Source organism: Centroberyx gerrardi, chromosome 1 (genome assembly GCF_048128805.1).
Source record: "Centroberyx gerrardi isolate f3 chromosome 1, fCenGer3.hap1.cur.20231027, whole genome shotgun sequence".
Taxonomy (NCBI): domain Eukaryota; kingdom Metazoa; phylum Chordata; class Actinopteri; order Beryciformes; family Berycidae; genus Centroberyx; species Centroberyx gerrardi.
Genome location: NC_135997.1, coordinates 7195116 through 7222597, shown reverse-complemented (window position 1 = coordinate 7222597; position 27482 = coordinate 7195116). Strand labels below are relative to the sequence as shown.

The 27482-nt window shown below is 39.6% G+C and overlaps 2 protein-coding genes across 4 annotated transcripts; both read right to left on the bottom strand.

Moving 5' to 3' along the window:
- Positions 1-541: 541 nt before the first annotated feature.
- LOC139924606 (kinesin-like protein KIF23) lies at positions 542-14969 on the bottom strand. 3 transcript variants are annotated; one of them, XM_071915694.2, is made up of 23 exons: positions 14891-14969; positions 14263-14329; positions 13994-14122; positions 13380-13485; positions 13129-13265; positions 12914-13026; positions 12584-12754; positions 11387-11499; positions 10620-10741; positions 10196-10298; positions 9993-10072; positions 9719-9838; positions 9320-9479; positions 9004-9165; positions 8113-8279; positions 7734-7907; positions 7126-7326; positions 6551-6877; positions 4297-4530; positions 3931-4019; positions 3318-3378; positions 2139-2179; positions 542-2005 (listed from the first exon to the last, which is right to left on the bottom strand). In XM_071915694.2, the coding sequence occupies exons 1-23, from the start codon at positions 14902-14904 to the stop codon at positions 1990-1992; spliced, it is 2907 nt and encodes a 968-aa protein (XP_071771795.1). In that variant the 5' UTR covers positions 14905-14969; the 3' UTR covers positions 542-1989. The 3 variants fall into 3 exon arrangements, with proteins under 3 accessions (XP_071771795.1, XP_071771796.1, XP_078138941.1); XM_071915695.2 differs by lacking the exon at positions 6551-6877; XM_078282815.1 differs by lacking the exons at positions 4297-4530; positions 6551-6877.
- Positions 14970-16462: 1493 nt separating this feature from the next.
- Positions 16463-27226, bottom strand: paqr5b (progestin and adipoQ receptor family member Vb). Its single transcript, XM_071915696.1, has 8 exons — positions 27158-27226; positions 26459-26586; positions 22824-23029; positions 21970-22096; positions 20826-20870; positions 19389-19485; positions 17637-17781; positions 16463-16832 (listed from the first exon to the last, which is right to left on the bottom strand). The coding sequence occupies exons 1-8, from the start codon at positions 27209-27211 to the stop codon at positions 16549-16551; spliced, it is 1086 nt and encodes a 361-aa protein (XP_071771797.1). The 5' UTR covers positions 27212-27226; the 3' UTR covers positions 16463-16548.
- Positions 27227-27482: the final 256 nt, after the last annotated feature.

Sequence of the window (27482 nt, the reverse complement as noted above, 5' to 3'; positions counted from 1 at the left end):
CAAATAGTAGGAAGAAATGTGTGTGCTTGACCTCCAGGTTGCAAGGACATCAGTCTCACAGACACTAAAACTTTGTTAGTTTCTCTTATGAGTTTCCTTGCCACTTGGGTTGATAATTGGCTCCCAGTACAATATTATCATACTAATATTGCTCATTTTAATGTTGTACAATATCTTCAGCATTGGTATTCAATAATGCAATACACTGCTTTTTATCACTCTTTTTTTAAATATCCCTTCGGGCAATATCTAAATCCATTCCAAGTACGAAAAAAAGCCACAAACCAAAGACAAAACTCAAGGCCTTCCAATCCACACTGTCTTTCAATGACCATTTTTTCCATTTCCAAAAAATATTATTAGCAGCAGATCTTTCATTAAAAGCCTGTAAATGTGAATAGAAATATCACCATACCGGGCTTCAATAAAGTGGACACAGAGCAACTTAGAATCAGTGCAACAGTAGAATATGTATTCAATTCCGAGATCACAAGAAATTACAACAAGCCAAAAGTGTGTTTCAAGTGTTTCAGAAAGCCAAATTTAAAACCTTTTAATGCTACCTGGAATCACATTTAAGACCAATTTAACAACCAAAATGCTGGTAAAAACAGACTATTTACGACTCAGCTACAACTACTTCCTGAATGAAAGTTCTGAAACTAAAATTGAGCAGTATAAGCAAAAGGACACCCCAAAAAATTAAATGTTTAGGGATATGATGTCCAACTGTGGTTATTACAGCAAATGCGATGAAACCAAAACATGTTTAGCATTATATATTGGCCCTGATCTCTGCTGGACATGGATGCGGGTCAGATGGAACGTGACCAACCTGGAAGTGCCAAGTAAAGTAATACAACATAAGAAAACAAAACTGACATTACTGGCAATCCCATTCACATCATTTGCCTTTACTTTTGAATTCTACCTTGACTAAATAGTCAATATCACTAATTTTATAGCTACATCAAAATTAAACTTAAATAAATTAAGACCTTTAATTACTGTATTAAGACCTTAAATTTGTATAATTTTAGACCTTTTAGAGGACCTGCAGATTAAGGAATTAAGGAAAACAAGAGATTTATTGGTGTTTGAATGAATTTACTGCCACCAAAAAGAATAGTGTGCTACACATCTTAAGCGTTGTTTCAATATACAAAAATCAAAAGCTCCTTCATAATACTTATTTACAGTTAGAAACAGACTTCAGCAAAACCTAATTAACAGCTCTACATTAACAGTTGAGGTTCTGAACAATGTAATATCTATTAAAGGAATACACTGGCATTTTGGTAAATCAGTTTAAATTGATCAGCTTACCTTTATGGTATGTGAAGACAGGTGGCAGTTTCACCTTTGTGTCAAGTAGATAGTGAATCACAGTGCATATGCCAACACTTTTGCTGAGCTAGATTAGCCTACAAAACACATACAGTGTACTAAAGTATTAGCATGCAACAGCAAACTACCAGACACACAAACTGCCACCAATTTTCTCATTTTGCAAGTTGATCAGAAAGCTTATTTGCCAAAAGGCCAGTGTGTCCCTTAACAATACCATAACCCTCAGAGCAAAAAAGCAAGTGCATAAAAATATTACATTTTTATTTTCTAAATAATCTTTGGGTGGAGGTAAAAAGCAGTGAAAAGTTGAAGCAATAACAAAACATTTACATGTTCATGTTTCCATATCTGGGCCCTAAATATCAGCATGTCTTTAAAAAAGTCCTGGTATTAAAAAAAACTAATTCCATCAAAGTACAATTGAAATATTCTAGTTTCTGTTTTAATCAATGTCTTTATGATTATGATTAAATGATATTCACACTCTAATCACCCATCTAAAAAAATAGACATAGTAGAAAAAAATTCTGACTCAACAATATGCATAGTTTAAAGTGAAGTTTGCTTCACTGGTCCAATACACAAGAGTAATCCAGCATGTTTTCAAGGGGAAAAAATCTTCCTAATATGTCCGATGACTTAAGGCTTTCTGCGTCTGGAAGAAAAGCATACAAAACATTAATGTGCCTGATTTTCAATCCAAATCATCAGCTGGAATGTGTGTCATCTATACATACATTTGCACACAGTCCATATGTAAACACAAACACACAGTTTAATTTGCTTACTTTTGATAGCCAGTGCCTGAACTTGTGCTCGCCATTGGAACCTATTGGGAGAAAAAGGTTAAAGATTGTTGTTGTATCTTTTATTCTGGCTGAAAAGTTCTCCAGCTGGGGAATCTACCTTATTACTAAAAAATGTTTTAATTCTTAATATAATTTCATAGCTATGGTAGCAGAATTGCATAATCATATACCACCCAGAGATCTTTTTACATTGTCAATTGTATTTTTTGCTGATACAATGCTGTTGCTGAACTACTGAGATAACTGATCACTCCCAATGAATATACCCGCTTTCACCCAACCCTTTCATTTGCCATCCATGTCCAGTGTATCCATAGGTGCTCGCCCAAGTTCAATGCAAGGGGCAGTTACATCAAATCCTGAAGTATATGTTCCTGTGCCCATTTTTTAGCTCAACTGTGTTAGCACCTGTTGCTCATTTGACACACTATACCTATACATACAAACAGTGTAGCCCATTCCTGTTGCGCGGTTTATGTCTGTTCTTTGATGTCTTCAATTTTATCTTTGTTAAATGTCTGTAAAAGTCTGACTCAATGCTCTTACATACAAGGAAATTCCTGTAAAAGGCTAAAATAAATGAAATCTGAAATTATTGGCACAAAAATACCCAATGCACCTGCAAAGGACTGGTAAACTAAAAACAATTAAATCTGCCAATACGGTAATTACTTTTACCAGACCAAAAAAAAAAAAAACAATCAACCAAAGACAAATTTTATCAGCATTTGACAGGTGGTAATTTCAGATACACATCAAATAATAAAATTCATACCAAATTATTGTCAAGGATTTGCTGTGACAGGTAATTGGTTTAAGGGCCTAATTATTTAGACAATTGATACTGGAAGACAGATGCGGATGAATGTGATGAATGATGTGGGGGAAAGAAAAACACTCCACATTGACCAGAAAATTTAGGCATGATAAGCAGATTATTTGTAACAGCAACACAGTTTTGTCAGTTATTTTGGTAGTTAGCAATGCATCATCACAGCAATCAACAGACTTGCCAAGAGGCAAAGATAAATGAGTAATGTTTATCACAAATCAGCTTTGCTTGTTTGGCAATTTAAAACAAGTAAAGCTCATCGTGTAATAAGTGTCTACAATCACAGGGATGCCAGACTTCTTTCCATTATTTACTAAATAGCTTACCCTGTTTTCTATGTCATCCATTTGAGTTGGTCCTTCTCCAGACCCTGATCTCCTCTTGCGACTAAAAAAACAGAAAAAAGTCTTTGTCAATTCTCTGGACAACACTTATGAAAAGCATCATAAACATGTGAGAAGTCACAACATGTGAGAAGTCACAGCAAATGTTCGTAATAGTTTCAGGGCATTGGATAGCCACAAAAAAACAACACATTGCTCCAAGTTGGCTCAAGTGGGCAAATAGTAAATCTAGAGAATCACTCTAGTATTTCCTTTATTCTAAACACAACTGCCAAATCATTTTTGCTAATGGAACACTCCCCAAACTACTTAGATGGTAAATTTATCACATGACCAACTCATAATTAAAAATGATTAACAATCCTTTTGATTTGCCATTGTGATTCATGACCTATAGTCGTAACTAGAGCAAGTAGGCAGATGATGTTTATCCTGCTAACTTTCATCATCAACTTCCATGCATTTCGATTACAGCAGTTTTATAGCTAGTTTCTAAATAATGTTGGCTTGATTAACAAAATGCCAAGTGTTTATTGCATTGCCATTGTAACAAACATTGTTCTAGCCAGCGAGGCTGTAGTGCTTGGGCACATACCTTGACGCAGTAGGACACTCTTGTTTTAGCGTCTCAATGTCTGTAAACTGTACAGCTTGTCCCCCGCCTCTTGTTCTGAAAACATCGCCCTGAGGAAGTAAACAAACTGATAAAAATGTCCTAAGGAGAACAGAGAAACAAACGCATATACACAAAGAACCATATCATGACCGTATTCACTTTAACATAACAGCAAAATAAATAGCAATGTCACTCCATTGTTGGAAACCTTGCTCAGCTACAATGACAAATTGTTTTGCAACAGGCCCCCCATGTGAAACCGATTAAAACGTGATTAAGTCAAAAGCATGCAAGAAAGAAAATAATCAAACAGAGGTCTCAAATTGAGGAATCATGTCATTTTACCTTGATCAGCTTGGTCTCGATCTCCCCATCGGAGGCAAGCTCCTGATGCCTAAGCACATATTTGTGGCATTTGGACAGAGCTTTCTCGTTGGGGGTCGACACCTTGATTGCATTGGGTATGATTGGCTGCATGACAGTGTCTAGGTCCAAATTAGAAGATGGTTTGTGGTCTACCCATTTCTCCCCACCCGCAGAATGTGAGCGCCTGTGCCGTGGATGAACCGGTGGGGCCATCTGATGATCCCAATGTGAGGAAAAGACAAACCAGGAAGTTATTCACATGTGATAGTGGCTGGGACCACAAAAGGGTTGGTGGGGTTAGTAGTCGGTGTTGATGATTAGTCGGTGTTAGTGTTAGCGGGTACTGAAAATATAGGTATTACTGGAAGACATGGGGGGCGGGGTGTGACCCACTGGATAAATGGGATTTTAAAAATATACATTTTCTACATTTCAGGTAAAAAAAATATTGTAGCACTATAGTTGTAGACTCAAATCACAAGTCACAAAACAAAAAGTTAAAAACAGAATATTCTGGTCTTCCAGCAACACATACATTTTCATAGAGCACCTGAACCACCCACTGCATTGAAAAGCCCACTACAGTTAGAGTTACTAATGAGAAATCTCATGCAAAAAAATCATTTGATCATGTGAAAGATGCATTCCAAACCAAAGACGATTGATAAAAGTTTTCACCTCTAACTCTTTTAAAATGATGATTGATGCAGTGAAGCATTATGCTTAACAGTGATTTAAACAGAAAAAAAGTAATACCAAGTAATGTATCCCTTTAATGAAGGAGAGGTTTCAGAGGGGAAAACTGCTTGAAGAACTTAATTTTCCATTGTAGGTCTTGTGTTAAAGTATTTCTGTTAATTTGTATTGCCATGACTTGGGGCATGCCATCAATCCAAGAGCACAGTATGGCAGTCCTAGTTCTAAATGAAGATTATTATTTGAATTTGACTGTTTTTTGAAAACATACAAATATTGCAAACTTTAAATCTTTTATACCATTTGAGATATTTGATACCGCGGAAAATATCACAATACATACACAGAGTATTGGCACAAGCCTAATGCAGACTTGAGGCGTATTATAGACACTTAGAGCTCTCCAACACCATGCGTCTAAAGGGGGTTGGTGCGGTTGTACTGGCACTATAAATCAACTTAACTCATGTGCACACTTTCTATAGATTTGCAGCCTTGAGCACAGGTTTCACATAACATACGCAGAGGACAGCATGTTGTACACGTTAACTAATACTTTGTTATCCCAAAATACATTTTTCCCCTACAGGGCAGCAACTCCTGGGCTCCACAGCATTTAAAAGGCAATGCCTCAGCAGAAAGACATGAAATGGCGACGAGTCCATGGCCAGATTTTATACCATACTAATCAGAAGGCCAAAAAATCCCAGGATTTACATAGACCTGTGTGCAAGCAAAGGATAGTCGAAGTTGTCAAAGTCTGAACAAGAATACCTGGGTAACTTTCCACAGTCTGAACTGAGCCCTCAGTTTGTAGTCATATATTATATAGTGCATTTAGTTATTAGCTTTTCCTTATTCATGATTTGGCTTCCCGTAGCCTAGTTATCAAGAACACCCTGACTAAAAACCATGCCTGTCTTTTGGCTTCAAAGTAGGTCAATGGTCACTGTGGTAAGCTTAAAATAAACAATACTACGACGACGACGACGACGACGACTACTACTAGAAGTGCCAGTGCTCTTCACATAAATAGGCACTTGTGTGAGTTTTTATGACCGATGATGACACTTGGATGAAAATATTAAATTTCATAGTAATCCATTCAGGCTATACAGTGGGGGTTCCTACTGAGTGTGTGGTTTAAAATTTGAAGTGGTGCTGTTGACCTCAGGAAAGCTACAAAGAAAAAGCAGTTCTAAGAGTCTAGAAAGCAGTTGGGCAGCAGGCAACTACAGGACTACAAGCATGGTAAAACTACTCATAATGGCACATATTTAACAGCTTAAAATGCATGTCTAGTGGTTTTACAAGCATGGCAGATCAGTCTGCCCTATAGTCTGGATAAAAGAAACACATGTCTGTAGTGCAGCGACTGAAAGGTGCATTTCCACAAGCAGAGACATCTACTCACAACACTATGGATGCATTTCTATAAGGCACAGCAGACTAAACTACAGCGTGTCAGAGAACACACCTAGATAGATCCGACTCTAGAGACTCTAAAGGGCATCTAGGGATTCTAACGTACACTAACCCTTGTGCTTGACTCTAGGTCTAGCCCATAGACAAGAGTCGTAGCAGGGGCTTCAGTGTCTGGGGCCCACCGCTGGCCTCTCCTGCGGCCCACGCTGTTGCTGTTGTGATATGGGCCGGGGGTCCGGCTCTCATACTGGGGGGTCCCAGGGTGCCTGCCCTGCCTTGTGTCTACAGGGAACCTCTGCTCCCACTCAGAGATGCAGGAGGCTACTGAGAGACAAGCTGAAGAGGAGGAGGAGGAAGAGGAGGAGGAGGTGGTGGGGTATGGGTCTTGAACTGCCCTAAGGTTGGCTGGGTTTTGGCGGGAAGGAGTTTGGCTGAAGTCCTGAAAAGTGATGAGGGAATGGAGCCAAGTATTGAGGCTGTGTAGGGTGTCTCCGGATAGACACAAATACACAACAGTGGAATATAGAAAAGAAGGTCCTGTATGCGGTAAGCGCATGCAACATATAAATCACCAAGACTTCCATAATATCAAGTAGTTTGCAACATTTGTTTAGTGAACACAGTTTCATCACTCCATGCAAAAAAAGCAGACTTGATGGAATAAGTGGTACAGAGTAAATAACTCACAGGGAGTGCCGATGGCGAGGCAGACCTCTTCTTGGGGGTGGGGCGATCTCTCTCCCTTGAGGGCCTCTCAGGCTTCTCTGGGCGCTCAGTGGGACAGCCGCTGCTGGTTTCCGTCACTATAGCCTTGAGCTGCTTCAACTTTTCATCCTTCACCCACAGCTTGTTCTGCATCTCCAGTTGCTTGGCATTCACTCGCCTATCCTAATGGGAAAACACCAGCAGGAAATGCTTGACAACATAGGATTGATAGTGTAATAATGATACTCTTTAGCTAAAATAACTCATTCCTCTACATCCTGTAGCATAATGCAGATAAACAATAATTCTTATTCAATTTTGCAACCAAAATTATACAGTATGACAATGAATGTCTGTTGATTGTGAAGAGCCCCAAGTTTGAACGTGGAACAGATATAACCAGAAAAGTCAAGCTTACCATTATCCCATAAGATACCCGGGTATAGCAGCAACCTAGTTATTACTGAACACTAAACTGATTGAAAGGCTAATTTGTTTTTGTTTTTTTCATTTCAGGTTTCGTGACCATAGCACACAATTTATAAAAATCCAACACATAATTGGGTGACTATATCAACAATCCCACTTACACACTCCTTCTCCCACTTGAGTCTGGTGTCGGTGACCATGCCCTGCATGCGCTGCTCCATGCGCCTCCTCTCCGACAGCTCCCTTTGCAGCCTTTGTTCCCGGGTCTCCAGCTCCTGCTGAAGTGAGCGCTTGTCCTCCTCATAGATGTTGGTGGTCTTCTGCAGGATATCAATCTGAAGGGAGGGAAGTATTTCGTTATATGGCTTTCATGTAAATTGAGGTAATTGAAATTATGAGGCCATTACTAAAAAAGCATTTGAAATAAAATGATTCTTTACATATATTTTTACTTTCTTGTTAAGGATGTTTGAAAAGTTGTTATGCAGACCAAATGCTAAGAAGAGAGTGGCGCAAGTGAAAGAGACTGAGGTAGGAGACCTTGTACTCCAGCATTTTGGATTTCTTCTCTAATCGTTCCACCTCCATCTTCTGGTTGGCGATGACTTTGTCTTTCTCGCCCAGCTTGCCTCTCTGATCATGGATGTAGTTCTCCTTAGAGGTGAGTTGACTGTCAAACTGCTGCAGCATGGACTTCAGTGTGTTGGCTGCAAAAGAAAATAGATCATCTTAGCAGCTATTTAACCTTTTGACCTCACATCTCAATATCCAGAGGGGCTTGAAAAATTAACCAGAAATAGTTTTCCCAACTCTACTTCAAAATGTCAAATTGCTCTCAGAAAAAAAAATCTTTTTCAAAATACATGGACATGGACAAAGCTGAGGCTAATGTTCAGTGCCTGATTTTCAAGGGAAATATCTTTTGTATGAAATTACTCTTTGATAGTATATCCACATAATCTACAACGCAAAAACACAAAAACGTCCTGAAATGATGTGAATGCATGTAATGTGAATGTGATAGGGAATATCTAATACATATTCTTAAAGCAACTTTTCCCAAAATATTTACCTACTATAGGGGAAAAATACATAACAAAATAATGTAATATCAGAGTTTTTCTTCTTACTTTCTCTAGCACCATATTTTATATACATCAATATTCAAAAATATTCAAACTCAAAGCCCCTGGACATCCATCCTGAAGGTGCTCCTCCACTTGATTGTGGCCTTCATTGTGTTCCAAAGTATATTTTAAGGTCTTTGAAATCATTTTATATTCCACTTCTAATCTGAACCTTTTAGCAATGACGAACTGAACTGATTGTCCATAATCAGTAATATTAGGCAGCTTGGTATATGCTTTCTATATACCAGACTCTGGCTACCCAGCTCTCCTGTTATTTCCTGTGTAGAAAACGGGTCCTTACAAGTTTTGGTGAACTGCTCAGTCATCATCTGACGGATGCGATGCCTCTTTTCCAGAATCTCAATGAGGCGAGGAAGAGTCTGATCATCTGCTGGGTCGACCAGCTCACAAGGAGGCAGTGCTGGAAGGCTGTCAATGAGCTGATTCAGCAGTGCTGGGTCGTCTGTGGGTCAGAATGTGTCATGGAAAAGTTTGTTTAGAATTAGTCACACAAATAAAATGACAGCTGCATCTCTGAAATGCATCTCTGCCAAGTATGAATACAGCATGAGATCAGCACGATGACTGCTAATATTACAGACTCCACAGGTCATTACCAGCATTACTGGGGCCTCCTCGCTCCTCCAGGCGACGTGACAGCTCATCTCTGAAAGCCTGGTTTCTGTGTCTGCGTCCTGCTGCAAGGGCACAGATGGGCCGGTCGACCGGCCGGGCCACCTCCACCTCCTGGGTCATCTCCGCAAAGCGCATCACCAGCTACAACACATACCATGAAACGCTATGTAATACTTAACAAATCATATCAATGACTTATTTTGATATGATGGAAAATTAATCAGCAGTGGTGTAACTGTTAAGATTTGCAAGGGATATGGGACTTTGCAATTATTTTTCTTAGAAGAATACAAGTGCTAGATCTTTTGGGCATGATTATGACATTTAAAACACAAGATTTTACATACACAGCATTCTACAATAGAAAACACATTTCTTACCATAGTTTCTTCATAGTCATCAGCTTTGGGGTTGACACACACAATCATCTTGACTTTTCCTTCCCCATCAAAGTAGTTTTTGAACAGATGTGTCACTTTCGAGTCCCTGTACGGCACCATCTGGATGAAAACAAAGACTCAGTGTGACTACACCTACTAAGAAAGTAACCACTGATGGGAATATAATGGTTATGACGAGTAGTATTATTGCTCTCTGGAGAAATATGGGAAACAGTTGCAACAGTTGTTTTTACAGTTGAAAAAAAACGACAACCTTGTTTGTTCCACACATCTGATTCTCTCGTAGGACTTCTATACACGTGCGCAGTGTCATCAAAGACTGGTTAATGTTGCCTGTAAATAAGATGCAAATGAGACATTACTAGAGGCATGCGTTTAAAATAATAATCTACAGAAACACAGTAAATGCAAATGGTCGGCTGTAGAAAAGAAGCACCCAGTGAAGGCTGAGCTGACCTGCTTCACGGAGACGGCTACCCTCCGCTCTGGTTCTGCTGGTGCGCTCACTGCCTGCCAGGTCAACCAGACACAGCTGGCTAACATTCACCTGGTTTTTATCCTGCAATTCAGCAACAGGCTATTAGCATCATCAAGCACTAGCTGGAACCATTCACACATGATATGAACACATCTGGCCTGCTTTTTGTCACAGCCTGATACACTTAAATTGATAAGTCGTTATGAACATTTCTTGAAAAATATCAGGCTAGGTTAATTTAGTAAAAGAATTTGCTCTTGATTGGCCTGTCTGTTTAAATTAAGATTAAATATATAACACACCGATAACAAATAATGTATTTAAAAACTTCAAGTATATGAGTATATACAAAAATCAAGAAAAGTTAATTCATCAATGTGAATTTCTGAAGCTGCATGTCACCTGTAGAATGTAGTCCCCATCTGCATCAAGCGGTGCCTGGGCCAGCTTCACTATGAACACACTGTGGGAGCGACTGGACTCACGGTTGAGCTGAGTATTGGCTATCCTTCTTTTCTTTTGACCTGGAGACAGCCCATAATTAAAATGCAATCATAATAACAAGAACACTAGCAATTACAATAACAACAGTAGAATGGGGACAAACCATTAACTTCTTTGAAAGTAATACCAGGCTGACCGATTTAGTGTTTTGGCCAATTAATTCATGCTGATTAGAGCGGTAATGTGTGGATATGAGCGTTGATTACAGCCAATTATACTCTATGATGCCATTTGTGGGAGCTGTATCGCATCATGTCAGCTCTGCATGGACGTTTTGACTGGGATAAGTCAAGTTCACCACCTTACAAACACGTAAGTCCTGTAATTCTACATGTACATTTCTGCAATCCATTAAGACATCCCACAAAACTGCAGTTTATTCTACCATGATTCTGGTAGATCTATAATTGCTATTCAATCATAATTTGTATTATATCAGGCATATTTCAAACTTTGGTTAGCGTAGAGTCTTTGTTAGTACTCAGTCCTTCGTAATAAAATCCAAGGTAATACCTCTCTGTGAAAATTAATTGTTAGGGGCGAGGAGGGGGCTAACAGCAGGTCAACAGCTGTGGTGCACAGTCTACAGTCGAGGTTCTCTTGGAGGGTGAAAAAAAAAACTGCATGCTAACTGTAAGCCGTATTTAGCAATTATTACCACTCACCCTTCCAAAAGACTTCAAAAGCCTCCTCTGTAGATTTCACTTCAACCTCTGTACACCCAGCCACATACATGTTGTGATTCTGATCTTCGCGTAAAATCTTGGACTGTGGTGGTCTGAAACAGGTTAATGAAAACAATCAACATACACCAACAATGTAAAACAATCATGTGTGGCTTTAGTAAGACAAGCGGGAAAAGTTAACGTGATATCAATGTTTGCTGTTAGTTAACTTCAATGTTACAAATAAAAACTAGAGTAGACGTACACACACAATCAGGGGTACAGACACTTGCCTACTGGTTACGCACACAAGCATGAGCCATTCATGGAAATCTTAACATGGCTCTAAACTAAACTGCACAGAGCCAATCCAAAAAGCCACAACAACCAGCAGCAACAGCCAGCCTTTGTCTACAAAGCAAAAAAATGTCACAAAAAAAGGGGGGGAAAAGCTAATTAGCTACTCCATATATGCTACAGGGTTTTAGATTAATGGGGATGAAAATGCACTGATGACCTATGCAACATGTCAGCTATAGCCAAGTTACAACTAAAGGGAAACAGAGTATTATGTAATGTATACACTGGCCACATACATGAACTCAGTGTTCCGCACAGGTGTGCCTCCACCAAGCCACCTAATAAAAACATGGGATTTTTAAAAGTGTATCCTGTCAACACAGAACCACAAAATACGTAACAAATGTCTCTAAAAGTTTTTAATCAACGCACTCATTCAGCACATCAACACATACTGTACATTGTAGGCAGTCACTCTAACTGGTTGCAGACGGTTTCAAAAACACTGGTTGCACCACGACCAGAAATCAAATCAAGTGCACATCTCACAGCTGGTGCACTAACATTGACTGTAAATAAATATATGGCAAAACAAATTCTGTGAAATAGAATCAAGGCACCCTCTCCAGCACATCTAGCCGTTGCACTGAGCATTGATGCAACATGTAGATGCACATAGATGTATCACAATGGTTTCACAGAACCTGTGCAAATGAGTCGAAACTCTGAAATGGTTTGGGCAGGTGTGCAATAATTGCTGTCACTTGTTGATAGTCATTGTTCAATCTCAGACATGAACACCACCACAAACAATGTCAATATAACAAAGCTTTGTACAGTCAAGCTTTCAACATAAGATTTTGTTTCAAGGAGTGAATTCAGAAGCGTGTCTCTTACTTTGGTCGGATGGGGTCAAAAGGAGCATCTTCCAGGAGATCGTAGATATAGTTGTTGTAGATCTCGATGTAGGACACGAAGACGCTGTAACAACAGTCCTCATCCACATTTTCAGATTTACATGCATCCTCTGGGCTGATCATGTCCGCAAACTCTGGGTCAGCCTTCTGTCTGAGAAACGGAACCAAAGCAAAAGCCACATGCTGAACGGCAAACAAGAGCTACTGCACATTCGGCTACCTCCAATTTTAACACAATACTTGTGAATGGTGAAAGTATTTTATAAAATAAATAATGATATTTCCAAAGACATAAATGACCCATATTTACCTTGAGGAGGAGGTTTTGGGCACAGACTGTTGACTCTCTCTCTTTTGTCTCTCCAGCAGGGCATCAACTTGACTCTGGATCTCCATCCCATTTTTGTCGTCAGTTTTGAACACCTGACAGAGATCAAAAACGTTTCAAGTGAACTCTCTATCTTCTTCCAGAATCTTTAGCCTTTTACTAGACATCAGCTACACCGATCTCAATTAAACTCTTACAAATCTCTTGGCCTGAAGGGGTCCGATGCTGTTAAAGAGCATGTCAAGGGAACGAGGGAGTAGTCCACCTTCCCCAGGCGAGCCGGTCATGGTGAAGGTCTTACCACTTCCCGTAACACCATATGTAAACAGCAGACCTATGAACACGGAATATCACAATTTTGTTAAGTATTCCAAAAAACTGAATCCAAGAGACATGCACAAGTACTTAAGAATAATTATGCTGCCTGGGTCTTGTTTTGCTCACTTACCATTCTTACAATGAATGAGGTCCTCAACTAGCGGCTTGGCAACATCCTCAAACAGCTCCCTTTGATTGGTTTTAATTCCAAATACGTTTTTGAAAGAGTACTGTGTCTGGTGGATTAACAAATGAAGAACATAAATGGGAATGGTATTATAAAGAAAATGGACAGCAAAGCCATGTGCACGTCACACCCATTTTCATGTCTTTAGCCCTCTTAGAACATTATATCAAAGCAGGACTCAGGAGGTCTCTACTGAATACAACTATAGCTATTCTAGACAGAATTTAATTCTGACTAGAATGGCTATGTCAATCATTTTTTTAAATCCATCCCAAATCGCTGCCATAGAAATCTTTAGGGTCATCTGACTGCATAAACTCAGTACAAAGCAGATATATGTTGAGGTCACTTGTACCACATAACTGGCTGCTGGCAATTTTTTTCCTGTTTAAATGATAATTCTTCAGAAAGCTGAGACTCTTCATGATGTCAAAGAGACAAAACATGGAGATGCTTCTTTGACAGGTAGTAGGGGTCCAAATTGCCTTACATGACCAGAAAACTACCACTTTCCAAGTGAAACCTGTACCATCCATAGAGGCCTCCAACTCCCTTACCTCTTTGTATTCCCCATTGCGGTTGGCTTTAAGACCATCAGGGGCATGCAGCTGAATAGTAGTGTTGCTGATCATCTCAACACAGCATTCCTCATATTCTGTTCCAAGCGGACGTATACGGCAGTACACCTACACAGAAAATTCAAAACACATTTGAATGCAGTTTTAGGTCACTTTTATTTCTCCTGTTGGCTCAAATTAGGAAGCCAACTGCCAGTGTTGTGTGGCTGTGAAGTGATACTGTTTCAGCATGAGTTCTGTTCACTTACTCCAACTGGATCTTTCTCTGTGTTGGATGTTTTCTTCGGGCCATGCCTCCGAGGAGTTTTACCTTTCCTATGAGTAATGAAGCAATGAAGATGGTTTTGTTAGGCAACACTGACTGATCCTATAACTACTGCCTTGCTTAACATTCTACGGTGTGTTTTAGGTCATTATGCTACGGTAAACTTGCCTGTAGCTTGCACATTACCGCTCGCTGGTTAACGTTAGCTACTTGAACGTTAGGTGTCTAGGACTCATACCTATTCACCGGTGATGGTGAAAAGCGTACGTTAACAACCCAGCGTTAGTTAATTTGTGGCCCCTACCCCTGCCGCTTCAGCTACGTTTTAACAAAGAAATGAACACGAATCGGATTTACTGTAGCTGTGGTTGGTAAGCTAACGCTGACTGCATACGCCAATTTACAGTAGTTTCTAATGGATCACTTGGCAGCTAGCTAGCTGGGTAAGTTAGCCAGCGAGCTAAGTTAGTCTGCGACGTTAGCTAACATTATCTTAACTATTCTTCGCCTACAGAACAAATACTACCCAATTTAGTGTGCTTAGTTTTAGTTAATACATCGTCTAGTCGTATACTGTTATCTATCCAAATGAAATACATAGTTTTATTTACCCTGGTCTCTGCATTGCTTCTATTGTTTATCTTTCCACACACCACTTCACACAGAGCGCCTCTTCTCGATTTGAAAAATTCCCTCTTGTGAAACATTGGTTTCGGTAGTCTGGTATTTGGACCAATCACAATGCAGACAGAGCGATCAGATGCGGAAGTCCCGCCTCCTCCATCTAATCCTGGTCACTGTTCCAGGATCAGTAGAATCAGTCATAGATAGCCTATAAAAACGTTTTTATATCTATGGAATCAGCAGCAAGACGAGGCAAAACGGAAATATCTTTACTTGCCTATTTAATCATTAGACATATTTATAGTTGAGAAAAGTAATAATACTGCGATTATATATATATGAATCAGTTAGACAATTCCGTATGCACATAATGGTTTCTGTTTTATGGAAAGTCGCTGTTCTACATAGAATGACACACAGGCACCTTTGCTTTAGTGTTTATTGAAAAAAATCATAATAAATAACATTTTACTTAAATACTCTCCTGTTTTACAAGACAGGCACAATGTGACAATGTCATATATGTCTACTGGGAAAAATTATAATCCTTAGTAGTATTATCCTTTTTAAAATGCTCTGAAAACGTTTATTCTGTAGGATATCTTATATCAACAGTAACTGACCTTACAACACATATTAAATTAAAATCAGTGCATTGACTTGAAGTTATAAAAATGTACTGCAAGGAGCTGAGAGACCTTGTTTTATATGGCTGCTAGCTTGCAGGCAGCACCAACCCAAGAGCAAAGCATGTCATATTTTATTTCTGTTGTTTTTACAATTATTATGTGAGGAACTTGAAACAGCATCTTGTGTGTTCACATGCTTCATGTGTGAGTGTTGTGCAATCACACTGCTTTTACTTCTTTCTTATTCCCATGACAGTACAAAAATCCATATACAAATTATGCCATATACAAATATTATAAATATGAGAATGCATCAAAACGCAGTATTACGGTTTGCAATTGAACTTGAAAGCAACATTTTGCATTTCATATAGTTTCTGTTCCCTCCAGGCTACAAAATCTCTTCATACTCCACAAGTGGTAAGGGAATCAGAGAAACAAGAGCCAAGTATATCCACAGTTATAAATATGTACAACACTACATCATAATGTAGGTAAGCTGCTATCTTTGTAGCTTTTTCTCGGCACAAGTTTCCAAAGAAACATTTAGATTCATCACTCATTAGTGGCAACAAATATGTCCATAAATCTTCATTGTAAGTCTCCTCAATTTATGCCCTTATTTTGAGTTTATCCACACATCTAAAAACACTCACTACAGAGTTAAATAGCTGACCTGGCTCCAGAAAGGATGATGTCATATGGTTTGTCAAAGATAACATGATTCTAGCAAGTTAGATAGTGATTCAATTGGAGAACCAGGCAGACAATCCTGAGTATTTTTCTAGTCAGATTTAGAATAGTAGCAGTGTCCCATTTGTGATGTCCCAAGGCCAAATACAACTGTGCTTTTAGAGTGCAGACCTATAATTCACTAAAGAATTACTTGAGTGCACCTCTTCTGAGTGGTCTCGAGATTTAAAAAAAAAAAATTCACATCCCCTATAATGCCCCTTGTCTCCATGTCTCATAGCCACTGGGGTTCCTCAGCCGTGATTCATGGAGACATTAGAGATTTAGTAGCAGGCACAGGCCTTGGCGACGGCTGTCTTTGGGCCTTTTTTACCATGTTTTGTTTCTCGGCAGACTGAGGGCAAGAGGAGAGGTAGACTGAAGAGGACAATGATACTGAGATTCAGCACCACACACAGCAGTGCTGCGCCCAGTGAGTTAGTGAAGCTGATGGGTAAGGAGTGCGTCAGGAGCCAGTGGCGTCGTGTCACCATGTCCTGCTCGATGGCCTTCATCTGGAAGTGGGTGCCCAGGATGCCGCACACATGGAACAGTTGGTGGCTGTGACCTGCAGAGGGAGCAATAGGGCTGCGGTTGAGCATAAACGGCAGAGTGATGTGTTGCAGTAGTAGTGAAAGGTAAATTTAAGTCTAAACCACTCAGCAAATGATTTACATCGCCAACTTGAGTTCAACAGAATGCAAAGTAGCATCCAGGAGAATCTAGAAGTGGTTATGCATTAGTCTTATTTCCCAATGTTTTGCACAGATATGAATACATTTTATGTTATTTATTGTAGGCCAACGGTGAGGAACAGTGAGGGGGCTGGTGGAGTATTCTTAAACAAAACGACCTGTTTCCAGCTTGAAAAGGTGCGTGAACTGAGTTTGGGTGGATTCACCCTCCACTACATCCCTGGTGAGGCCTTCCAGAGACTGTTGATACACCATTGATACTATGGATATTAATACTAATACTACTACTACTACTACTACTAATAATAATAATAATATTAATAACATACTTTATTTATATAGTAGTTATCTAAAAGCAGAGGTTCTAAAGTGCTTTCAAAAGGTATAAAAACAAATAATACTTAAATCTACAAAAAGCATATCAAAAAGGGGGGAATGGTTAAAAATAAATAATGAATAAAAACATGAGAGACAACATAAGATTAAAAGTGTATGTCTATAAAGGTGTTTTCAGAAGTGATTTAAAAGATAACACTGAATAAGCTTGCCTAAATTCCACAATGGCAAAAGCACAATGGCCTTCAGCCCAGAGCCTTAATTGTGGCACAGTCAAACAAAGCCATGCTTTAAATGATAATGACAATAATAAACAAGAGTTCTCCCCAGATCAGTCTTACCGATGTAGTCGAAGCTGCCGGGGGCCAGGCGCTCAGGTAAGTGTGTGGCGAAGAGGAAGCCAGTGAGGAAGGCCAGGGCAATGTGGTTGTAGTGGAGAATGTTGGTGTCGTTGTCTGTGCAGCCTTCACCCACACACAGGAACACCTGGCAACACAGCACACACAGTATAGACTTAATACACTACACTGCTGTCATCAGTATTCACAGAAAAGGAAATCACTTGCCTCACTTTTCAAACTTCTTAATGAAACTTAACTTCCTTTATTATCTATTCGTCAGTGATAGACAGGTGCTGGGTGGCCTGCAGTAGAACACTGTGTTTTTACTGTGGAGCCTCCAGATGGGAATTTATGTAATTTTATGAATATGAAGCAGCGCATTGCCAAAAAAGAACATCCACGCTTAGCAAACCCTCTCTGAATATCTGAAATACAGGTCAACAAACACATTTCTCCACAGTAATCATTAAAGTTTCATCTCATTTTAAAAAGGGCAAAGGCCCAGACCATCATCTAAATGTAACCAATAGGGTCGCCCTGGGACAGACGCTCTAAATAATATATTAAGAGAGTTTTCCGATTTTCAAATTGATTGGCTGAACTCTTGGTAGATGGACTGACATTGCAATAACTAAAAAATTGTTCTAAATGTATTTTAATGTCCTAAGAGACTTATAGCCTAACTATTGCTTGAAAACTTTAACTTTAAACGTATCCTCCTGTTCCACTCATTGTAAATCACTCTGGATAAAGTCATTGTAAATTGGCTCAGTGCCTTGCAGGCACATGAGTGAAATGAATCTTTATTTTCTGAAAATGGAAGTTGTGATTAGCTGATTTTTCATCTGCAACTCTCACCTGGCCTGTTGGTCAACTCAACTGTTAAGTGATAAGAACACAGACATCAAAAACATCCATGTGTCCCCATTAGATTGTTGGCTCTGGTGCTCGATAACTCTTTAGCATACACATAACAAAAGATGTTAGTGTTTTTTTATCATTTGGCCTGTAGATTCTGAAAGTTGAAAAATGAACTATCATTATCTGATGCAACCACTGTTTTTTTTTTTTTTAACTATCTCAGGTGAACAGTCACGTATTCATCCGCTGAGCAGTGATTTTTAGCTGTAGTCTTCCATCACCCGCCACCTTCACTTCCTCTGGAAACAAAACAACTCACACTCCGACTCTCACGGGAAGAGAGAGCTTTCCACAGTGAAAGTCAAAACAGTATGTTATCCTTGTATCATATTTTCCAATATCCTATACAAAACTACCAGACTTAGCCACATATCATTTCAATTTCTTCATTGAATATAAGATAATGTTTGCTGCCTAATATCACTTAACAAAGTGTATGCTAAAGTGTTAGCATGGAGCACCAGAGCCAACAATCTGCCAGGGACACATGGATGATTTTGATGTCTAAATTCTCATCACTTAACAGATAAGTTTACCAACAGGCCAATCTCCCCAAAACGCAGTGTATTCCTTTTATGTTTTGATTCAGGGCGTAGATTTTTGTCATAAAATGATCTCCAACATAATGAATGCATCTGTGACTCTTACACAACACAGTGGTTTTTATAATTCTGTTGTCCTCTCGCGCCAATTAGGCTCAAAACTGAGGACCAATAAAACAACCAATGACAAAACCCTTGACCAGTAGCTGCTATACACACTTCTATGTCACTGCAGATCTCTGTTCACTAAGAATGTGTGAAGTGCACGGCCGTGGCCCTGTGGCCCTACCCTGTAGAACAGAGGAATGTTGTCAAACAGGTAGGGGTAGGCAAAGGCCACAACGCGGAGAGCTTTTCCAAACTTCGGACTCTGGCACTCTGGGAATCTGGAATAAAAGAAGAGACTGTTATCTTCAGTAGTGACAAACTATCTTTATGTAGATTGAATCTTTATAATAACTGAATTGCATGTGGTAACCAGTTACATGTCCAGCATCACCAGTGACAAGAACTCGTATTTCAGGAATATGATAATATACTAATTTAATTTGAATTATAAGGCAATATGTGTGTAGATAGGCATGTGGGACTGGTTAAATGTCTGTCATTTTGTAAAGTGGTCTTCTGTGGCAGACTAGTGTGCTGTGGAGTGAGCTCAATCGTGCCATAAAATTATATGACATACAAACAAATCCATTTTAAAAAATGACATTTACTTTTTAAATTTAATTCAGCGAAATTAAAAATCAAGTTTTTTCCAATATAATGTAATTTGTTCTGATTTCAGAACAATTTCACAAGCCTTTGTGTGACATTTTAAAGTTGATAATAATTTAAATTCATAATAACATCCCAATGAAACTAAAAAAAACAAATTGTGTGGATGTGTGCCTGGGAATGATTGACCTTACTAAATCCAAAGTTCAACATGGGTGAACTGAGGTTTGTGTTGCACAACATCAACTGCATTACAGAATGATATGAAATGTGCTGTTTATCACATTCCATTCACTAGTGATTGCATCTCGACTTTCAAGTGTCCTGTGACAGATTCAAGTTCCATTTTATCCAGTACAATGACTCTCATCTTCTCTCGTAACATGACGTCTCTTGTTTTGAAAAGCACACAAACAGTGTTGAGGATTTTTCATGCACACAACCTTTAAAACACAGTTGCATTCAGTCAGGCAAGAACAGATTAACCAAACCTGGTTTTCATGAAACCAAAGTTAGAATTAAAGTCAGTGAGTCAAGTTGCTACAGAACTCGTTTGTTGCCAGGAACATGTTTTGCCGCTCAGTCTCTGTAACTTGTCAACCTGAAACTACACTTAGAGTTAATCACTGTTTAGGGCTGTGTTTTTGGTCAGAGTTGGCTAACACCCACTCTATTGAAAAGAGAGTTGCTCAATTGTACTTTTGAAACGTCAAAAAGACTAAATCAGCATTGAAACCGCATTCAGCGCTTTCTGTGCTGAAATCTGTCCAAAGATAAGTGCTTCAAAATCAAAGTTTAATCACATATTTTGAGCAGGCTAAATATGTGAACAGACTATACTGTAACTATATTTACATTTACCTTACTGTACCACCACCTCTGGGCCAGTAAAAGAGATTTCAGATAAGATAGTGAAGAGATGTTGGAAGATGAATGCGGCATACAGAAAATGGAGAAAAGCAGCAGACAGAAAGGCACAGCAGACGAACGGTCAACACATTGTTTTTACCTTTTTACGATGTCATGATTATATTGTAGAAATGGTAAGCCAAGCCTTAGCAGAGAGAAGAGATGAGTGAAAGAACAACAGTTAGGTATAGCCATCAAGCAAAAATGTATTCTTCTCTATCTTATGAAAACCACACCACCCACCATGCTTTGCACCCAGCACTTGTGATCAGGCTATTTGGTAAAAAGGCAGGATTAATGTAACACATTTAGCTGAATATAGCCTGAACTACACCACTGCCAATCACAAAAACCGAAGACCAATTTCATTAAAATGTTGTCATGTAAAGGTATTACCAAACTCTATAGCAATACACCCAGATGCCCTTTATCTGCTTTCTTATTTTCAAGTTCAAGTTCAAGTTCTTATTTTCACAGGCAATTGGCAAATGTTACGAATAAAAGCAAATAAGGACATTGGAAGTTTCAACAAAGTTAAAAGCCAGCCATGAAAAAATTACAATATTGGATCAATAAAAGACACTAATTTCAAAACTCAAAATTAGTTTGCCAGCAAAATGCATAGATGGCTTGGTTCACATACTTGTTGTACAAATACTTCTAAAAGATCTGTGGAAATGGAAAAAATTGAAAATACCCTCTGACTCATTCAACCCATTTAATGATTGTTTCTCAATTAACCCAGTTCCTATTGGCTCATTCATCTCCATCTCAAGCCTTTTTCACACTGTAACAGCACAAATATTTATGTTCATGTAGAGTGATAAATGGGAAACGCTTTAAAGATTATATCAATGGATATGAAAATGGTGTGGAGAAAAATTACTGAATGTTAAGCCCATTGTTATGCAGTCAAAGCCTATTTGACACCAACATTTTATGTAAATAAAAATTGCTTTTCTCATAGACTACTGAGAAATATTGCCCCAGTTCTTGATTTTTATCCCCCTATTTATTCAGATTAAGTCTTAAGATTCTTAATCTTTGGTCAACATTTCAGTAATATAGAGAAGAATCCTAGTACAGAAGGAGGTTTTCTTATTAATTTCTCTGTTTTCTGGTCTATATACTCTTCGTTTGTCTGGTATTGTGGTTTGGATGGTTTCCCTTGAATAAAGAGAGCGTTCATGAGAAAACGTTGAGATTTCGGTGACAGCTGTGTGAAATGAACTTTCTCCCTGTACCTTGAGTAGCAGGCTAGCGCGGTGCAGATGACAGTGTTGAGAACAGCTATGGGGATGTAGCACTGGTGGAAGATGCTGTCCACCCACTTGTCAGGGAAAACGTAAGCTGAATAGGTAATTGCTGAACCTGCGGCAGAGGAAATAAGTTTTAGGAAAATGTCTGCATATTATAACTGTATCTGTACACGCACACACACAATCATATAATATAAACACATAATCACACAGTTTAAAGCTGCATACTAACATCAACAGTATGCAAACATGCAACACTTAAGCCTACATATGTAAAAGCAGTAGAGTCATCAGTCTGATCCTGATGCAGATAAATACAGGATCAAAATATTATAACCATTCATATGCAAATGTAATCACTGTTGAAGATGTGAAATTCATTCATGATGTGCAACATCTTTGCATCATATTTTTATTTGCTTATCATTTGACATGATGAACTTTGTGTCTTTGTAAACTCTAAAATGTTATGTAAAACGGTTTATATGCAATCCAGCCTGTGTGCAGAAATTCCTGCCTGTATTAGCATAACTTGAATAGCTCTCTTGCATATGTAATGTGGCTCTTTCTCATACCTGAACAGGTTAACTTACTGATTAACAAAGCTACAGTTCAGTGACAAAAATGTGAACGTGGCACTGAGCACAAAATACAACGCCTCATTATCATATTTCACTCTGTGATTGCTCATATCCATTATATCCTCATGAAACAACAGACTGGGTGGATGTCAAAAAGAAATGTACTGCATCTAACAATACACCATTTGAGAGCTACTTAAGTATGTGCAGAATATCAGGCAAGAATATCTTTTTTTACACTGCACCATGTAGACTCACCCAGGCTGTAGAAACTGAGGGCACCGTAGTCGAAGAAGAAGCAGATGTGGCGTGCGCGGGCCGACATGGTGCTGAAGGTGTGGGCACAGCTGGACGCCAGCGGATAAATGCAGCAGGAGAGGAGGAAGACCAGCAGAGGCCAGGTGAAGGAGTCCTGCCAGGCCGCCTGCATCAGCACCACTGTCAGGAGTTTCCATAGGAAGTACCTGCCAGGAGACACAGGTTTGCATTGGTGGGTGGGGTATTTCAAATTGGTAATACACATAGATTCACACACACTCATAGTTTGGATGTAGAAGAATAGAATTAAGTTGAGTCATATAATGAAGAGAGAAACAGTCTTCAGTCACATTTCTGTAATTTTAGATCACATAGTCTTGTAGCCTTGCAATCATGTCAATAGTCAAGCTACTGACAGCATTCAATAGAAGAGCAATGGTAGTACACATGAAAATCGCACAAAAACATAAGTATCTACACATATATTTATACAGTCAAAAGGGAAAGAATATAGACATTCATTTATTCACTGTCTTTACTTTATTCCTATTCAGGGTGAAAGGGGACTGGAGCCTATCCCAGCATGCATCGGGCGGAGCAAGGGAAACACCCTGAACAGATTGCCAGTGCATCACAGGACTAACACTATAGACAGACAATCACACTCACACCTACGCACAATTTAGAGTTTCCAATCCAGCTCATTTACATGTCTTTGGACTACAACCGGAGGAAACCGGAGCACTGAAAGACCATGCAAACACACAGAAAACCTTCCTTTATTCTCATGCCATGGACTAGGTTTTCTCTATCAGTGTATGTGTGTGTGCTTCGTGGAATGTTGTTGTTTATGTGTGTGTGTTGTAAGTGTGCATGCCTGGGTGGGTGGGTAATGGGTGGGGTTTCTCTGAATGCATTATTATAATTATTATTAATGTGTATTGTATTTTTATTCAATTTGTGTGATATATATTGTTATGTATTCATGAATCGTTTTTATTTACTTTAATGTGAAGCACATTGAATTTACCCTGTGTATGAAATATGCTATAAAAATAAAGTTTGACTTGAGTTCTTGCTGTGAACCAACCACTGAAGCATTCTGCCACTCAGGGAGAGACATAATGATAATAAATTACAAATCAAGAGGCTTCAAATCAATATAATTATTATAGCTGCAATGTTTCCATCGGCTGGTTCCAATACGCTGCTCTCTAACAGAAATGTATTGGTATTAGCAGTAACATCCTCTCCAAGGTTTTTTGAGTCGTGGCATTTAATGGACCCAGGACACACATATTGCACTTGTAATTCCCCTCAGAGACAGAAGCAGGCTGGCGCTGTGGGGAACGGCGCCCGAGAGAGCGCCGATCTGAACAAGACCAGGCGGTTTTACACATAGATTTAGGCTGGATCGACGGTATGTTATTGATCGTTGAAGCGTCGCTGAAACCATAATTTTCTGGCATGCACCTTTTCACAAGACTACCATATCAGACATGTCTATTTGTCAGCAGTGGTTATATAACAGCTAACAGTTCCATAGAAATGGCTATCTTATCAGGAGGCTATGCTTTGCCTTGTGTTTAGTAGGCATTGTTTCCACGCCTCAGTGCACCTCATTAACAAATCAACCTTATTTGTGCTTTTCCCCGTCACTGCGCTGAGTAGTTGACTAATTGTGGCAACTCATTTGAGAGCCTTAAACAGAGATCAGCTCATTAGTGGTTGGATCCACACTGGGCCCCATGACACCAACACCCATATGCACTTACCCATACCTCCCGCCACACACACACACACACACACACACACACACGCTCTCTCTCTCTCTCTCTCCCTGGACCATACAGTCAAAGCAGCTCTCGTCTCAGCGGGGAGGAAGTGCAGCATAGCGAGTGGGAGCAGTAACCACAGTAGTAACTCTAAATCCGAAACACGATCCGAACACGCTCCCCATGCCCACTAACAAAACAATGGCAGCATGCAGTCAGTTATATAATCTCCACAAACTATGGCTTGTTCCTTTACCCTGTGTGCAGTCATGCTATGTTTGGCAAACAAACAGAAAAGAGCCACTAAACTTTCATTTCCTGGAGAGCGGAAATATTGCTGTTAAGGAATTCCAGCTATGATGAGGATACGGAGTCGAGACATACTGTAGACACTTATTGATTGCATCTCTCTCTCTCTCCATGCTCTGTATCTATCTCTCTCTGCCTCCCTCTTTCTCCTCCTCTGTACCTAAATGTGCTGCTTTCTTGGCGAAGACAAAGAATCCTTGACCTCAGTAGGATGAGCTTGGGTAAATAAATAAAAGGCCAAATCAAGAGTAAATAAATGCAGGTGTACTGAGACTTGTTGCACATGAAGAGCCACTGAGACGGAAGCATTGTGAGACTGTATGGGGTCTGTGGAACCGGTAATCCTGGTTGCTGTGCTGTGTGACTTCCAAACAAACTTGTCTCTTTGTGTTCTCCTACAATGAAATTACTGGAATCCATCCAAACTGATGACTGAATGTCACAAACTGTTGAGTCAGTGGCTCATCATCAATGACACAGCGCTTATCAGTGAAGAGGACACTCCAAATCAAGTTCAAGTCTCCATTCCTGACGCTGTTGACTTGTAGGTCTTGTAAGTAATTGCGTTCAGCACATACATTTTCCTGCTACACTATTTCCAATTGGTTTATTAGGATGCAGAAGAAATCTGCCATAGGCCACTGCTCTCCTGGCATATATCTAACTGATTTGAAAGAGATGAGATGCAGCAGAGAGTGCACCTTTGGTAATGGCATAATAAATATGCATACAGAACATGGGTAGGTATTCACTGACAGGTAATATGAATACTAAGTAGACAGATGCTGCAACTTTTTACTAGGTATGTATATCATATGAAGAAGTATAGTGCCAAAGGGCCTCAGAGCTGATATTATAAATAAACCCTCTCTTTATGCATGGTAACGGACAGAGAGGTAAAACACGGTTGCTGCACAAGCCAAAGGTGTGACCTGCCAGTTTGAAGAAGTACCTAATGAAATGACAAAAGAAAGGTCTAGATCACTCGCGCACAAGCTTTTCAAGTTGAACAAGATTCCTTTTATATGAAGCGGGGCGAAGGAATGCTCCCCTGCAAATATGAAAACAAAACATAGCTGCTTTGTTTCTGTGAGAATTTAGAAAATCTGCTACCGGTGTGTAGACACACAGTATCGAGAGAGAATGGACTTTAAAGCCCAAACATCGCAGACTAGAACTAGCTCTTCCTGAATTCTGGTGGGTAAGGGAATAATCCACTTCCTCACCGAGTACAAGACTGTGCTGGGCAGCCAAGCTGTTACTATATAAACAACAGAGAGGTCACAGAAGCTAATGCAGTTACCAAAACCCCAACTGTGGTGGACTTGACAACAAGTTATCATATACATAACTCCAGGTATCCCCCTCCAAAACTATTACAATAAGTTTGACCTCTAATTCCGTCAGGAGTGATGAATGTTTTCAGATTTCTAAGCTCATTTTAAGCAGCAGCCATCAATCACAGCTAATGAATCTTAAATTGCGCTTCAGTTTTATGACAGCCTTGCAGCAGCTGTGATGTAAAAAGCAGGTATGGTATGTCAGCTGTACCAGGTAGGCAGGAAGTGCGTCCAGATGTTGAGCGTCTCGTTGGTCAGCTGGAAGAGGCTCAGGATGCAGTCGGTGGCCGAGCTGTGGGGGTGGCGGTAGCCCGAGATGATGCTGTCCTCATGGAACACCTGGAGGATAAAACACCGGGTCAGCCTTCAGTCTGTGTGACTACTGTACAAAACTTCTTTTTCCTCTAATGTGGAGGCGGAAAGGGTGGGAGGGGGGGAAGAATAGTCTCTCTAAACTTGTATTTTGTACAGTGTGTAGGAAGCAAAAAACTAAGACACTGTTTGAGTCCATTATAGACTAATTGTTTGTCTGTTTAAACGTTAAAAATCAAAATTCTGTAAAAAAAAACAACTATATGAAACATCTGTTTAGCATAGACAGTGGTCCAGACCAAGTTTGAATGTTTCAGTAATGCACTGACAGCTACAGTTACTTTTCAGATAATCAATTTTAGTGACTTATGTCACATATTAAAATTTGACAACAATGTGACTTACATGGGGTAAAGGTGTAAATACTGAGAACTGTGAGCCTTTAGTTTTCTTAGGAAGAACCAGGGGGATATTTTCATTTCCTAGCCAATATCCACAGTCCTGATTCACTCAACTCCATTCTAACTGTGTGAAAATCACTGCCAGCAAAGATGCAGTGAACCACAATCCAGTAAAGATACAGTGAAGACGGACTTACTTTGGGCACTTGGTTGATGGTGAAGACTCGTGGTAATTTGATGAGGCTGAGCATGGTGCTGCTGTTGACTTGACTGAGCAGAAGTGAGGCCACCAGCTGGGAATGCCTCTGTCTTTATAAGATTTGTGTTGCCATGCCGTTCAGTAGGTTCCTCCCTCCCTCTCCAAACCCAGCGAGAATATCCAGTATACCTGTGCCACTCCTCCTCCTCCTCCTGCCCTCTCTCTCTCTTTCTCTCTCTCTCTGGAGGTAGAGGACATGTGCATACACACACACCCAAGTGTACACTCAGCACACACACACACACACACACACACACATACAC

What these genes read in the sequence shown, in the direction of transcription:
- LOC139924606 (XM_071915694.2), bottom strand. An exon ending in AGGAGGCCCCAGTAATGCTG is followed by an intron (nt 9,166 to 9,319) that starts GTAATGACCTGT and finishes TCTGACCCACAG; the next exon opens with ACGACCCAGCACTGCTGAAT. An exon ending in GAGTGTCCTACTGCGTCAAG is followed by an intron (nt 3,379 to 3,930) that starts GTATGTGCCCAA and finishes CTGTTTTTTTAG; the next exon opens with TCGCAAGAGGAGATCAGGGT.
- paqr5b (XM_071915696.1), bottom strand. Translation starts at nt 27,211, where the DNA reads ATGCTCAGCCTCATCAAATTACCACGAGTCTTCACCATCAACCAAGTG. An exon ending in ACGCACTTCCTGCCTACCTG is followed by an intron (nt 23,030 to 26,458) that starts GTACAGCTGACA and finishes GTCTCCTGGCAG; the next exon opens with GTACTTCCTATGGAAACTCC. An exon ending in ACATTCCTCTGTTCTACAGG is followed by an intron (nt 17,782 to 19,388) that starts GTAGGGCCACAG and finishes CTGTGTTGCCAG; the next exon opens with GTGTTCCTGTGTGTGGGTGA.